The 15,383-nt window shown below is 38.2% G+C and overlaps 1 protein-coding gene across 2 annotated transcripts in view; it reads right to left on the bottom strand.

The window, feature by feature from the left end:
* SBF2 (SET binding factor 2) overlaps window positions 1-15,383 on the bottom strand; it is a 206,580-nt gene that overhangs the window by 14,788 nt on the left and 176,409 nt on the right. For both annotated transcript variants that reach the window (XM_053391246.1, XM_053391253.1), the window contains 6 exons: window positions 12,335-12,531; window positions 9,452-9,586; window positions 8,472-8,567; window positions 4,640-4,702; window positions 2,463-2,650; window positions 1,568-1,744 (listed from right to left, as the gene is read on the bottom strand). In XM_053391246.1, the coding sequence (XP_053247221.1) occupies window positions 1,568-1,744; window positions 2,463-2,650; window positions 4,640-4,702; window positions 8,472-8,567; window positions 9,452-9,586; window positions 12,335-12,531 (856 nt within the window). The remainder of the gene's footprint in view (window positions 1-1,567; window positions 1,745-2,462; window positions 2,651-4,639; window positions 4,703-8,471; window positions 8,568-9,451; window positions 9,587-12,334; window positions 12,532-15,383) is intronic.

Below are 15,383 nucleotides of genomic sequence, written 5' to 3'. Positions count from 1 at the left end.
ATATACAGTATGTATATATAAAAGATGAAGAGCATATGTTAGAATGAAGGGTAAATTAGTAAACAAAATGCTTTCTGGAATCAAATTATGCTGGTACTCAACAAACTAGTCTTGTAAAAAATGAGTATTAGAAAGACTTATTTTTATATGAATATTATTCAACACCCTTGTCTAAAAGCTACAATCAGTTTCGTTTAAGTTTCACTGAGGTCAGAGGTTATAAACAACAGATCAAGGAGGGAGAGTTGGAGAACATGCTATACTGATGCTTTTTTTACTGGCATCAGAAGTAATGCATAACCCAGCTCTAAGATCTAGGTTATGGGAAGGATTTTACCCATATTAAATCCAAAGAGGGCTTAGAACAGTCCAGAAGTCTAATACTGGCAGCCTTGATTGATAATCTGATTTAAAATATATTCTGTAATCTCTTCAAGCACCACTGACTCTTAGTCCATATAATAAAAAAGCTTGTGATTATTCTGTGTCACACTCTACAGCTGCAAAACGTGAGTGTATATTCTACATTGGAGTAGGAAACTTGTGGCCATCCAGATGTTGTTGCACTGCAATTCCCATCAATCCCAGCTAGCATGACCAATAGTCAGGGATGATGGGAGTTGTAGTATAACATAACCTGGAGGGCCTCAGGTTCCCCAACCCAAATTGGGGGGCAAATGAGATACAATACTACTACCAATTGTGTGACTTGCTTTTAAAAAGTAAACTCCAAACATGGGGTAGGAAGAGATCCGGCATGGGTGGCTGGAGGCATTAATCTTTGCCCATCCAGGGAGGTCCTGAATGGGTATTAATTAACTTAATTGCACTAAGAAATTGGTGGAAATAGAAGTTTTCCCCCTTCAATATAAATAGCAGGTGTGAGACCAATTGGGACCCCTGCAATGAAGAAAGGCTTAAAGCCCCCATTTGCCCCATATCGGGGCTCCAGTCTGGATAAGCTGCCCACTGCCCAACTGCAATATACTTTTAAAAAGCCATTGATTCTCAAATAATGTCTGCTGTAGAAAATCCTGGCTAAAAATATTTAGATGCAGTAGACCATAACTTTTTGAAACAAGTGTCTAATCTGCAGAGCACTCAAGCAGAAAATATCCATTTCAGTTCAAGGAGACTTGTGCCAAAGTACTGAATGAATACAATATGGTGGTTAGATCCTTAACTACAAAGGATAACCAACAATAAGAGATTCAGCCACACTGTTATTCATGTTACATCAATTTAAATACTGGAAATTTAAACTGAAATTGCTTTAATAAAAGCAGCAAAATATCTAAACTGACTTTAAGAGAGAAAGTAAATAATAACAACCATGTACTACATATTCATGACTGATTATAATTTATAGGGAGCCATGTAATGCTTCATTCGTCAAATCTCACATCTGTCACTGTGAACACAGAAATACAACTGTCTGCATAAGAATACAGCATATGATATTTAAAGCAGTTATTGAAGAAAAGGAGAATTTTTCACTGGACAGAAATAGCACTTTGTTATGCATCAGAAATCACAAGACATTTATGACTCCACCATATCACTTTACCTGTGGGAACCACTCTGATTCTCCAAGTGCTTTAAGGAATGTTATTTCAGAATCTGCAGGAATATTGCTAGGGACACAAGCACTCATGAGCTTTTTAAAACTAGCTTTCACTTGCCGGATGTCACTGAACTCGACAGGAACAAATTCACAATTTAAAGCAAAATCAAGTTTGAAGCTCTGTGGACAAAGAAGGTATTTACTTGTGTTAATAATGTGCATCTAAAGTAAAATATTGCTTTATTTTACTTTAACACCTTATTAATAGTGTTACTTTAATATTGAGTGGTTTCCCACCCTGCTCCCATTTTCATGAGCTGAATGGCTCTGACGCAAACAGGCTGCCACAATTGGATGTTACCCAATCCTCATGAGTCATAACAGGTGTTGATTTATTTAACAACCTTGATATTGTGTTACGGATGCTATGAATTGTCATTTTTTGTACTATTTTGTATAAACTGAAGGTCTAACTGATCCTTGCATTTCATTGCCATTTAACCCACCATGTGCAGTTTTCCCCTTTTGCACTCATGTGTGCAGACACAAGTGGACTCTTGTCTACAAAAACTTATGCCGTATTATGTTAAGTCTTTCTGTTGCTTTTGGAAGTACATTTGATACATGTTCACAATTCTTAACTCAATGAGCAATAAATGTGTATCTCTTTCACTGGTTCAGGGAGAGAAACTTCTATACTTGTGATCGTTTAAGTAGTCATGCACTCTAAAGATATCCTGCAAACTAGCACACAGTTATGAACATTTAATGCCTAGTGAAATTAGTAGGGCTTAAACCTGCATAATTCTGTGCTGTATTGCACCACAGTTAGATACAAATCTCCCCTTTAAAAGCAGCCAAGCAAAAATACAAAGTTATAACTGGAAAGCATCCATACCCTTAGTTGAGATTTTTCTCCAAATATGTAGAGGGAAGCCTGGCGTTTCAGAAGCCGGTTTTGAAAATATGCACTACTGCTGGTATATGAAGGTGAACCATCTTTTCCTGCTAATCTTGCACCCACATCGAGGAATGGCATTTGAGTGCTGATAAACCGACTGCTAGAACGAAGACTTGCCCACACACCTTTAGAAAGATTAAAAATAGCATGAAATATTTCATATTTTCATGGAATTGGACTATTTTGTAACTCTCCAGTAAGGAATGTGCATTGTTTGAAAAGAAAACATTTGAATCTCAGTTACAATGTTTTTGGATAGGTCACACATAATGCACCTGGAAAAAATGTGCCAGCTCTGGGTTGGACTAGATGATGCTTTGGGTCCCTTCCAATTCTACAATTCTATTCTATGAAGTAATGCATAGCCCAGATCTGTCTAAACTGAGATAATAATTGAAACCACGTCGCATTTAACATTAATACAGAACTCTTCCTATGCATTTCTATGCATTCTGTATGGCTGACTGGTGGGTGTCGCCATGCTCCTGCCATACTGTTACTGTTACTGTTCAGTGTAGGTGGGGGAAAGAAGCTGCTAGTTCAAAGATGTTTTATTGCTTGCTTTGGCTGCCATCACAAAACCACTTCATGTAGCTGGGTTCTATGTTGCAACAGTAAAAAAAGCAACATCACATCAGTTGGGCTAGTGAGCCACGTGGTTAGTTCTCAAGCCCATATAGATGCAGTAATGGCACTGGGAGTGAACCTATGATCTAGGCCAGATGTGGGAAACCTTTTGTGCTCTGTGTATTGCTATACCACTGCTGCCATCAGTCCCATCAAGGGTGGCCAATGGCCTGAGATGATGGGAACTTTAGTTCAGCAACACCTGGAAGGCCAAAGGATCTCCACATTGGATCTAAAAAATCCACTTGCTGCTATGCTTGCATATGTTACAATTACAGTGTGTAGCTTGACCATGGTGTCAGCCAAACTACAGAGATGTATGATCTAGGCCACAACCTTGCTGCCTCTTTTCTCCAGGTGTTGTTTCATATGAGAGTGTATAAGGCCACAAGAGGCTCTATTCTAGCACCAATAATTCTTTAAGAACTGCAAGTGCAGCAACAGACCAATCTTACAGTGCACTGGAATGGAGGCCATTGGCTTATGCATATAGTACCAAAAATAGTAGTTTGAGTACTCCTGGTGAAATAGGTGCACACTTTGAAAAGCTGATTTTTTTACTAAAACGGTAAAAATAGGGACATGCCTGCTGATATATCAAAGTCAGTCTCCTTGCTTTACATGTGAACATAGAGGACACAAACAAAAATGGTTTCTTAGGAAATTGAACCTGGTAAGCTGCTGTAGTCCCTTCTTTGAAATAAAGCAAGCTGTAGCAAACACTTCAGTAAAAAAACCACCATGATTACCATTAGTAAAAAAACCCCCATGATTTGTTACCGAAGAATCACAGAGCTTACACAGAAAATAAATGTTAGTCCTCATTTTTTAAAACTAAAAGCCAAAGGATGTCCAGGAGAAAGCAACCCATCCCACTTTTTGCTATCGACAAAGGAGAGCTTGATTATAATTTGCACCACATAAAAGCGACAGTCACAGCTAATTGAAAAGCACATGCAGACTATAACAGGTACCAGTGATGAGTTACAGCGATTAAAGGGTTTACAGGTCTCTACGTATCACTCCCCAGCTACTATTCCTTGCCACAGAAGTTTTTTTATTAAAAAACAACAACAAACCTAAAGTGGCATACAACACGTTTCCTGTTCTCATTTTGAGATCATTGTTTTATCAGTGCTAATAACTATGTCACCAAGGTCTATGTTTATTACCTCTGTAAAATGTTACTAAATAATGATTTTAAAATTTATGTCAGCATGAATGTTTACTCAGCAGATAACAGCATTTCTTTACTCTGTGGCTACTGAGTATCAAAGCTTGGATGATGAGATAATATATTCTTTATCATTTTCTTGCAATGATGGCAAGGATACTTATGATCTAGAAGTTATTCCATATCATCCTGCAGCAAAGCTGTCACATGGTAACTAAATTGCGTGCCTAAGCAAGTTTACATGGTTTCTCTATACTGATATGCATAATCATGGAGATGGTAGAATGTACTATTAGTGCAAAGAATACGGTACCTTGATGGACTCTTCCTGATTTGGAATTTGAATGTGTGAAACATTTATCTCTGTACCCAAGCACTGGCAGATAGCAGTAAGGACAGGAGGAAAAGGAGGAGCAATGGAATGCACATTGCAATGAGACAGTCACAGCAAATTGAACAGGAAAGAAGAAAAAGGTTACTTGTACATTTCTATTTACTTGATTAAAATAAAACAACTGCTAATTATATTTGATTTTAATGGCTAGCGCCAAGGAATTGCCAAAAAGGAAAAAAAGGAAAGCAAATCAAGCTAAAATAATTTGGGAAAAAGAATAGGAGGGGGGAAATTCTATATTAAATCATTTACCAAACAGGATAATGTTCATGGCCACTGCAACTAATTGCAGACATGCAAAACAGCCAAAATGATGTGCCATTGTATTATACCAAATGGAAACTTGTCCATTGTGAAAAACATTTTTAAAATGTGTGAGATTTGTCAGTTAAAAAATGTTTAGCACAACTTATCTCTATTGCCCACTTTGATTGCCAGAAGCATAAAATTAATCTAAATGCTGGGCAGACGTCCACATAACCCTACCTAAACAGATCTACATTCCTAAAGCACCATGCAAAGCATGTGGTTATTTACAGTCACATTATTAGCATGCATTATTTTGTTCTTGGGCAGTCCTGTCCAGCAGCACTCATGCATTGTGTGGGAGGAAGAAGACGACCTAGTCCTCCCATGGGATTAAGTTACTTAGGCCATTTGGTATAATGGAAATGTAGTTTTAAATAGAAAACCACAGTAACAATGACTCCTGCTTTGTTTTACAAACTCTTCTTTTCTTGCTTAGATTCCAAATTTTTCTACAGAGACATCAAAGTATTTGAGAGCAGTAGGGGACCATTATTCCTGTGGAAACATTCTATTTCACTAACATTACCACTTAATATCTAGATGGCTGGAGGATAAACTGGATGCCAAACATTGTTTCAGATACCTGATTAAGTACCATACCATACTTGAGCCAAATAAAAAGGGGAATTAGAAGCAGAAGCCTCTACTTCAAGTAATATGTTTGTACTCCTGCAAAATGAAACTATTTGGTCACATTTCTGACAGATACCATAAACAATGGAATCTAGTATGCTTGCCAGTACATCCAAAATTTAGAGAATTCTTGCTTTTATTTGAAAAAATAAAAATTCTAGTAACTGTAATTATGGAGATAAGGGTAAAAATAAGTAAATATAAGGCAATGATTGCCAAAGAGACTAAATCTAGACGGGGGCTTCTATATGGAGCTTCTAATTTTTATGGTTGCAGACTTTCTTTTTAAAATCAGGACAGAATACGTGTAAAAGAATAAGCTTCACTGTAAAGTTAAAAAAAGTTGTCATCACTTCTGCTGATGCTGAATTGTTGGATTATAATAAATTAGAAATCATATTGGTCAATGTCAAAAATGTTAGTATATTTAATTAACCTGCACAACTTAACCTGATAATAGTGAACATTGAAAAATTTGCTTCCCTGGCTGCAATTTTTTTTCTAAAGTTACAGTAAATTAATTTTTTTGTTTATATAGAATGTGACACAGAACAGTCATGAAATGTACACATACAGTACTTCTGAATAAATGTCAGAAATGAAGTATTCACTGTCTGCATGGACACTCTGGAATGGAAGATATGGGAAACCACAAGTTGTGATATTATGAGGGGGATCCCAGACTGTGTTCAAGTGTCCTGCCATGGTGCATTCTTATTTTCTCACTTCCTAATTCAGTGGTAAAGTACTTCCCTACAGGACTTTGGGAGTGAATAATGGCAGCATGACAGGAGAGGAATCATAGATTATGCTCTACCGACTGAGTTATGCTCCCCATAACAGGGATGAGTTATTATTCTTCCCACCATGTTCATTTCCTGCCACTGTTACATATGATCTGGTTCCCAAGTTATATGACGGCAATGCTGGAAGATCTCTGTGACTGACAATTACTCCTAGACAGAGGCTTTCAGGTTTAGAGTGTTGCTACTGACTAGCTTCCAAAAGAACTGTGGTACTTTCTTCATAGATTCTTTCTCTGTAGGCACAGTACAAGAACCCTTCTATATTATACCCCCTTTGTGCTAAACTAGCTAGCATGCAGCTCTAAACCATGGTTAACCACAGATGTGCCACAGAAAATGTGAGTAAAATGTTGGGCTCATGTGCTCTCCTCATCTTTCCTCCTCCAAAGATGTCAGTTTCAAAATAGGTAGGTGAGTGATCTATGAATCCTAGTTTAAAACAAACAGTAGTTAATTGCTAAACAAGCAAAATTCAAATGATGCACTATGAAGTTGGCTTGTTTAGCAACTAGGCTTTGTTCCTAGTTAACATATAACACTTAAGTACAGATTCTTTGAAATGCTCCTGGCAGCATGAGAGCCTGATGGCTTGCTTAGACTTCTGAAGGTCCACTTATTGCTAAGCCTTGATTTAGTGTAACATACAAACTGTTTCATAAACTCAAGTAATACACTAATAGGCCTTGCTAATGACCAGTGTAAAACACACCCATGTACTTGTGCACAATCCCACCTTGCTTTCTCAGTTTAATGCAGTTCAATTGGTACTGTCATTTTTCAGTCAAGAACATTAGTCATATTGTAGTCAACAGATGAACCTGCCTTAAATTCAAGAACTCTGGAGTAATTGGGCAATGAAGTGAGCCTCTAGACAGACTACTGTCTTCACAATTCAGCACCTTCCTTACTTTCCCACAGTATATAACCAGTAATACAAAGCATTACAAATTCTACTCTCACTTCATTGCTAAGGGTGTATTACATTTTAAATCATAATTTCTATTAGTTTCTAAATCTATTAGTTGCTAGAACATGATTTTCCAATGACACCTGTGCAGATATATTTAACTTCAGATTTAAAGTGTCACTCTTCCCAGTACTTAAAACTCCAATTCTGGTTATTCTATATCACCACGTTCAAGACTGACAAGCATACTCCTTCGGCTTCTGCATGCGCCACTTTATGCAAAGGAATGTTTACACTTAAACACTCTGCTGACTGCTCAGCCTCAGTTAAGTGAGAATCTGGACTGGCTGTGATACAATTCAAAGTGATCAATATAGGTTGCAAATGAAGATAATTATTGGTGTATAATAATAATAATAATAATAATAATAATAATAATAATAATATAGTGGAAAAGTAATTTTTACTTCATCATTACAAGTTTGTTCATACATTATTTTTGTGATACAAGTAACTGAAATAAAGCAATATCCTTCACAATTCACCTTTGAGCTACCTTATGGAACAATTAGAAGCTACAACTGCCTGAAGCCCAGTAGTATTTACAACTATTATCTGAAGTGGAAACACTGGCCTGGAGATATCCACATATTGTAGAAGTGTGTGTGCACATATTTGCATGGCCATAGCAGCTTGTTAAACAGTTGCCACCTCCTCCTTTGTGATAGGTTCTCTGTGTGTAAATGACTGCATGGGCTCAGTTAATTTTCCACCCACAAGACAGGATTGGTGGCACCCATCATCTGCTAAAGAGCATAGCCCCAGTCTAGTGAACAGAATTTGCATGCACAGCTCTTGGCTGCTGGCTGCAGGAATCCAATCACAAGAACCACATGCATATCCATTTGCATGTGCAGTTTCTATTTCAGCAAGGGTAAGCCTGTTCTCAAAAGTGGATCAGGTGGAGTTTGGTAGACTAGTTGGTAGTATTTGGTTTATACTGAGAAACAGAAGGATAACGCAATAGCAATTCCTCAAATGTTACCATTATTTTCATATTACATCCCCGTGTAGGCTTTGAACTAGTCTTACTAACCTCCTCGGGCAAAGCTATTGGATAGATTTACATCCAACTGTCCTGGCACTACCTGCTTAAACACAGTGGACATTCTTGAAGCCCTCCTTTCAGTGCCTAAAGTCAGTCAAAAAGAATGGAGAGATTAAAAGTACAGTATCATGCAAGATGACACTACCTATTTGTTATCCTGACCTGAGGCCCAAGAGGTATTTTAAAAAATTACACAGAAATGTTCTTTTTATGACTTATATATCTAATTGTTGCTAGTTTACAACATTTAAGAGACATTACACATAATTAAAAAGTATACATTTGCAGCATCACAGAAGGTTAGGCATGGCTAACACAATCAAAGTATTTAACAACAAATGAAGCAAGGCATGCACAATTTGGTGATGGTGTTATGTTATGAGAAAAGCCAGAATTTAGATACACTTGATTTCACCAACTGATTAAGCCAAATGGACATACTTGGCAAGTTGCATGCTCCTGTGTCTAAGACAGCAGCTTTTACCTTTGCATGAACCCTATCAGGTTTCATCACATGACAACTGAAATAGAATATTAATGCATTTCTTAATGACTTCATCAAGACCTATCTACAAAAAGCTTATTACATTTTAGTCTCTTTGCTTAAAAAAACCCTATTCCTATGTTTGTTAGAGAACGAAAAGTAATCAATTTCTTCAGCATAAATTTCTAATACTTTGATATAAGCACTGTACATTTTTTCCACCTATATGGAATAGAATTTCATTAATAATTCTGCTTAAGTCAAGTCATTTTACTTTTGATTTTACCCTGAAAAATTTATATGCAGAAAACACGAAAAATTTATATGCAAAAACCAGACAGGTCATCTATGTGGACAGTGAACCATTCAGACAACGGCACACTGAGAGAATATAGAGATAAAACTAGGAAACAAAACAAAATAAATAATAACACAGTCAGACTGGTCTTACATTTAGCATAGCTATATAAAAGCATAACATTACCTGGAGACAAAGCAATTGTTGGCCTGACAGTGAGAGTATTGCCATTCATTTTACAATGGACAGAAATTGCATTCAGTAAGGCTTGAAGGTATTTTTCTTGTTCTATGCTGTTTGATGATTCTAGTGATGTAGGAGCTATGCAAACAAAGGAGGGAATAAATTATATTGATCCTTTATACAGCATATTTCATGTCATTGAAGTGAAAGCATTACCCAGTGTATGCTCTTATTTAGATAGCTGAATAAGATCCAGACATGATAAAGAATGTTGAGAAAATGGTAAATATATTCTGGTATTAAAAATAAAACCCAACAAATAAAATTTGATTAAACTATTGATCACCAACCTACCTCCAAGTATCAATGGGAAGTACAAATTACCCTTCTGTGATCACAAGTATAATATATAAAGAATAAATTCCAGTGGCAATAATTTTGATTTCAAAATATCAAGATACCATCACTCTCCCATTAAAACAAGCCTGTTTACATGCCAAACTATGGCTTACCAGGACCACATTAATGTGCCTGTTCCTGCAGAGGAGTCTGCAGCTGCTTTGTTTCTTGTTGTTGTTTTTTTGCTGTCTCTAAGATGGGGTGAGCTCCCATTGCTCAGTCCCTGCTCCTGCCAACCTAGCAGTTTGAAAGCACGTCAAAGTGCAAGTAGATAAATAGGTACCGCTCCGGCGTGAAGGTAAACGGCGTTTCCATGCACTGCTCTGGTTCTCCAGAAGCGGCTTAGTCATGCTGACCACATGACCCAGAAGCTGTACGCCAGCTCCCTCGGCCAATAAAGTGAGATGAGCGCCACAACCCCAGAGTCGGTCACGACTGGACCTAATGGTCAGGGGTCCCTTTACCTTTAAAAAGCTCATTATGGACGTTTACTTAACATGCCCCCATATATAGTTTCCTTTATGGCTATGGAGGCAATTTCTTCCTTTTTCACGTATAAAAACATGTCTGCTCACATTAATAAGGATAACATGCCAATGATGAATGTCACTTTTGCTATGCTGAAAGCTACTCCCAAAATACTTCCTGGGTATAGCTCATTAATAGGGTTGCAAAAAATACAGGCAAAGACTGAGTCTGGTGGCTGGAACTTAGATTTCTGAAGAGAGGAACATGTTTGCTTCATGAAAATACCCTTCTTTTTACAGTTATCCTCATATGAGGCTCTCACCCATTTTATTTTTCCACAACTAGTTTTGTTCTTAGAGGCAGACCCCTTTTACCCCAGGCCCCTTTTACACTTGTTTCCTTCCCCATTCCTATTTTCCCATTTTAAAACTTTGCCTTTTTCCTCGTTTTCCCCCTTCTCCCGCCCTCCTGCAAGCCCAGTCATTGAGGGGCCCCCAAACAGTGTAGAGAAGGGGGTAGTCTCTATTTGTGCATAATTCTGTTTATGTAACCACCAAACTTTGGACTACACATGATGTGATTTTAGTACGGTGGTTTTCTATTGGGGTAAAGCCAAAGTTCTACCTCTGCTGCTATGTTTTATTTTTGCAAATTGCTCAACTCTTGTAGTTAAGCTTAAGGAGTAATGTAATCTAGTATTTTAAAATACTGAAAGTAGATACCAGTACACACCCACACAAACTTGCACAGCTATGCTTTGTAGATTATTTGCTGAGCCACTGTGGAAAATTCATTTATTGTGTGTATGTATTTTACTTACAAACTCACACAAAGTAGTATGCCATTCATAGGATTATGCTGAAGTATTTAAGCCATGAACATCTATCCTCATCATGAACTCTTGAATGATTCACCGCTTATGTAACTTGTGCATAACTATGAATTATTCTATCCACTGTCCTCTTCAGAAATTCCATAGGACAAGTTGTTCAGGCAGGCCAGCAACACCAATGTTTATCTCAGGAATAAGCCCTTTCCCTCCTTTCCAAATTAGATGAACTCTGAGGTTCATCTCCATGTTGGCTCTGTGCCTCACAAAGGCAGAACAGGAATTTTGTACCCCAGGGGAATGCCAGATGAGGCTGCAGCATGCCTCCACCCCTCAGATTCTAGTGAATGAGAAGCATTCTGTATGCTGCTTACTGGAGTGATACTGCAGAGCAGCCTTCCCCAACCTAGAGCTCTTTTGGTGCTTTAGATTACAGCCACAATTATTCTTGAGCACCGGCGGCTGATGGGATCTGGAGTCCAATATATCTAAAGGGGACGGGGGGGGGCACTGGTATCCACATAATTCCATGACAACATGGTACAGGCCATCATAAATAAGACTGCTGTAGGACTGAACTTCCATGTTATTCTCTTGTTTGATGAACATTTTAGTAAATGTCTATGACCTCTAGTATCCACTTCCTGATGGTGGTTTCTCTAAGACACTTCAGAAGGAAGTTCACAAGAAGGCATAAGCAATTCAACCCATCATTCATTCCATTATGCTCCTAAGTATTTTTATTTCAATTATCAGCCCCATTGCAAATACTTGCAATGTTTCAGAGAGAAGGGGAGAAATACAAGAGATGGCCCTGTATTTATAATGGTTTGTGTCCAATGTAAGTCTCTTGTTTTTACACTTGTACAATGGGACTCCCCACTTTCACAGTGTGACTCATAAATCTTTCCAGAAGTTGTCCCACCCTCTAGAGCAGATCTGGACAAAGCATGGGGTGTACATTGGGGAAGGAAGCCTTGTTGCACAAGTGGAAATCTTCACTGATGACCCAAAGGAGTTGAATACTGCCCTAAATGTTAAATTCCATGGCTGGCACCCACTATGATACCATGGAGCATTATTTTGGGAAGACAAAAACTAGAAAAACATAATAAAAAGCAGACTGCGTAAACTTATATTGAAGACACTTCTTTCCCACAAAATATCCTGGAAGTGAAACATGCACTCACCTGATGTTTGTGTATTTTGAGATTTGAAAAGGCCAACAACTCCTTTGCCATGAAAGCCACCGGCTCGAAGCAGAAGTGTGCTGGTTTTTGAGTTTTTCCAACAGACCACTGGCAAGCGATTGTGTCTGTAACAGCGAGCTACTCTCTGCAGGCTGCTGTCCTGCACACACTGAGGTACCACTAGTAGCCCTGGATAGCTAAATCAATAAGAAGGGGGAGGAGAATTAGATGGTTCAGATAAGCCAAGCTGTAGTACCAGGCTACAAGGAAAACAGATGTGATTGAGGAACACTTCTTACTTATTCCAAATGTTTCAGTTATTCAGATACTGTGTGAATTCAAAACCCACCAATCATGTTAGCCAAGTTTGCATTTCTAAATCTAGCTCCAGTTCTACCCACTTGAGCCATCTCCAATGATCCAGAAGAAGAGGGGAATAACAAGATTAAAGCAAAGCATCCAACTTCCCTTTATAATTTTATTGATCGCATTGTCAAAATGAATAACTTTCTTTGCTACATCATTTAGGGATATAATTAAAGAACATTATTTTTGAAATGTTTATGACACATTATTTTGTTTCTCAGCATAAAAAGGTCTCTTTTGCCTGCCCCGTCACTAACAGAGGCAAAACCTTCACCTATAAATAGTAATGCCTTCTTTCCCAGTTGTGGTATTCCCTCCTGTGAGGGATCCTTTTTAAAAGGAATTAAAACATTTCTGTCCTATGAGGCTTTTGAGTTGTTTTAATTCCCTTTTTTATATTGATTCTTCCTGATTTTATGCTTTTTTTTGTTTGAATTAGAGTGTTGCTTTTATTATTTTACAATGAGGTAGGTCCCTATGGAGCAGAACTGTAAAAATTGGCATATTGAATAGAAATGATAACATCAGAATTTATCAAGTTCTATATTAATTTATTTTTGTATTTACAGCTCACATTTAAAGTACAGTATGATCACATCTTACATAGATTTAACTTGCGTGATTTCAACTATACACAGATGGAAGCAGGCTGGTTGAAACTTCAAGTTAAATCCAAGCAAGGTGGAGAGTTTAAAAGCTCTTCTTGCACCAGGTCTGCCATCTGCCATCCTGTGAAGTCTCACATGAGCATCCCAGAGATGGTGCACCTCAAACAAGACAGAGAGCTCATTATGCACTGGATAACCCAATATTGTGGGGTCATCAGAGTTCTTGCACAACCATCCCTAGCCTCTAAGTTTGTGCACTGAGCAGTTTTGGGTTACCCAGTGTGAAAAGAGCTTTTAAGCTCTCCACTTTGCTTGCTGGGCAAGGCCTGCATGGCACACAGGCTCTGGGAGTATGGGGGATTCTCTCTACCCTCACCTGTTAGCCATTGGGTGGAGCCAAGGGTTTGGGTATACATGATTTTCATGTGGTACCTCTGGTTACATACTTAATTCGTTCCAGAGGTCTGTTCTTAACCTGAAACTGTTCTTAACCTGAAGCACCACTTTAGCTAATGGGGCCTCCCACTGCTGCCGCACCACCGGAGCACGATTTCTGTTCTCAACCTGAAGCAAAGTTCTTAACCCGAGGTACTATTTCTGGGTTAGCAGAGTCTGTAGCCTGAAGCGTATGTAACCTGAAGCGTATGTAATCTGAGGTACCACTGTACAAGGAACTCTTGGAACTGAACCTTGCGCAATATGCAATTGTACTGTACACAAATTAATTCAAATAACTAGTAATTTATCCCAGCACATGAAGTGGTTTACTTATTATTTTCTTCCTTGATCATTTTATCGTTGATGGATACAAACAGTTGATATGGTAAAGCCAAACACAGGGGTTGCCAGGTTTCTGTTTTTCCCTCTCCCTCTTCTCCTGCAAGCTTTGCTGCTATCACCCTGAGCATCTCTGGCTAGCCAGAGCCAAGAAAGACGCCCTTCCAACTTTTGGAGGGCTTGATGGTTTGTATTTGGGTGCCTTAGTCAAGCAGCAGCTGCCAAACAGCCTACAGCCTTCTTCTCAATCTTAAGAGCTGGGCGAGAGGGCAGAGATTACAGCACAACTGCCAGAAAGAAGGCTTTTATCATTCATCATGTTTACCAGAGGAAGGTGGCACACTTGCCATGGCAAGTGAAAATGAGGAAGCCTGCGGATACTTTCCAACAACATAAATTATTCACAGCACAATCCTTAACATGTTATTATATTACATTTTAAGATTAAGTGTTATTAAATAGTTCCTTTGAAAGCAGTAAGGGGGTCACTACAGCAACACAGAAAGAAACAGCATGGTACATTTCATACTTGTCCTAGACTGATTGTTTACAGGCACTTACTTTTTATGAGCAAGAATGTTTAGATGCTCTAATTTAACACACTAAACACTGCCAGTACTTTGGCTCTGACAAGGAACCAACTCTGGCTTGCATCAAAATCCATTTAAACAGCTCTGAAATGATAGTACGCAAACTGCTAGTTATATAATTTATTTAAAAAATAGAGCAAGTTAACAAAGAAACGCAGCTGCTTCAGATTCTACTCCAACCCTGGCCGAAAGAGAAAAGATTCCAGGGACTCTGGATGTTTTTAAATAAGGTGAATTTGAACATGTGTCTAAAGTCATTTACATAAAAGTTAAGATGATTAAAAATTACATTTCTAATCTATATGAATATTTCCTGGTTTTGAGAAATGGACAGTATGGTCTTGTATGACATTAAGGAAAGTGAAGCTCTTATGTTTCTGAAAAATAAATTCCCAGGGCTGACTGCAAAATTCATTTGACACCCCCCCCCACACTTCTAAGAAAAGTGAAGGGAAAATGCACTATAAATTGTAGAATAGCAATTGTCTGATGCAACCTCGTATAACTTTCCTTCTTTGATTCAAATCAGAAAGAGTGCTCAATACATAGTCGATGTCATGTAACCTCCCTGCAAGCCTTGTGCAAACAAAATCTATGAATGCTCAATAAACAGCCTGTGTATAGAGACCTGAAAGAACAAAAACAGATCTGTCCAACTTTTGTTACTGATGAACACTGCTAGCCCCTCGAAGCACATGTGGGCTTTAA

The sequence above is a fragment of the Podarcis raffonei genome, chromosome 1 (assembly GCF_027172205.1).
Source record: "Podarcis raffonei isolate rPodRaf1 chromosome 1, rPodRaf1.pri, whole genome shotgun sequence".
Classification (NCBI taxonomy): Eukaryota; Metazoa; Chordata; class Lepidosauria; order Squamata; family Lacertidae; genus Podarcis; species Podarcis raffonei.
This window is presented reverse-complemented; position numbering and strand designations above follow the sequence as displayed.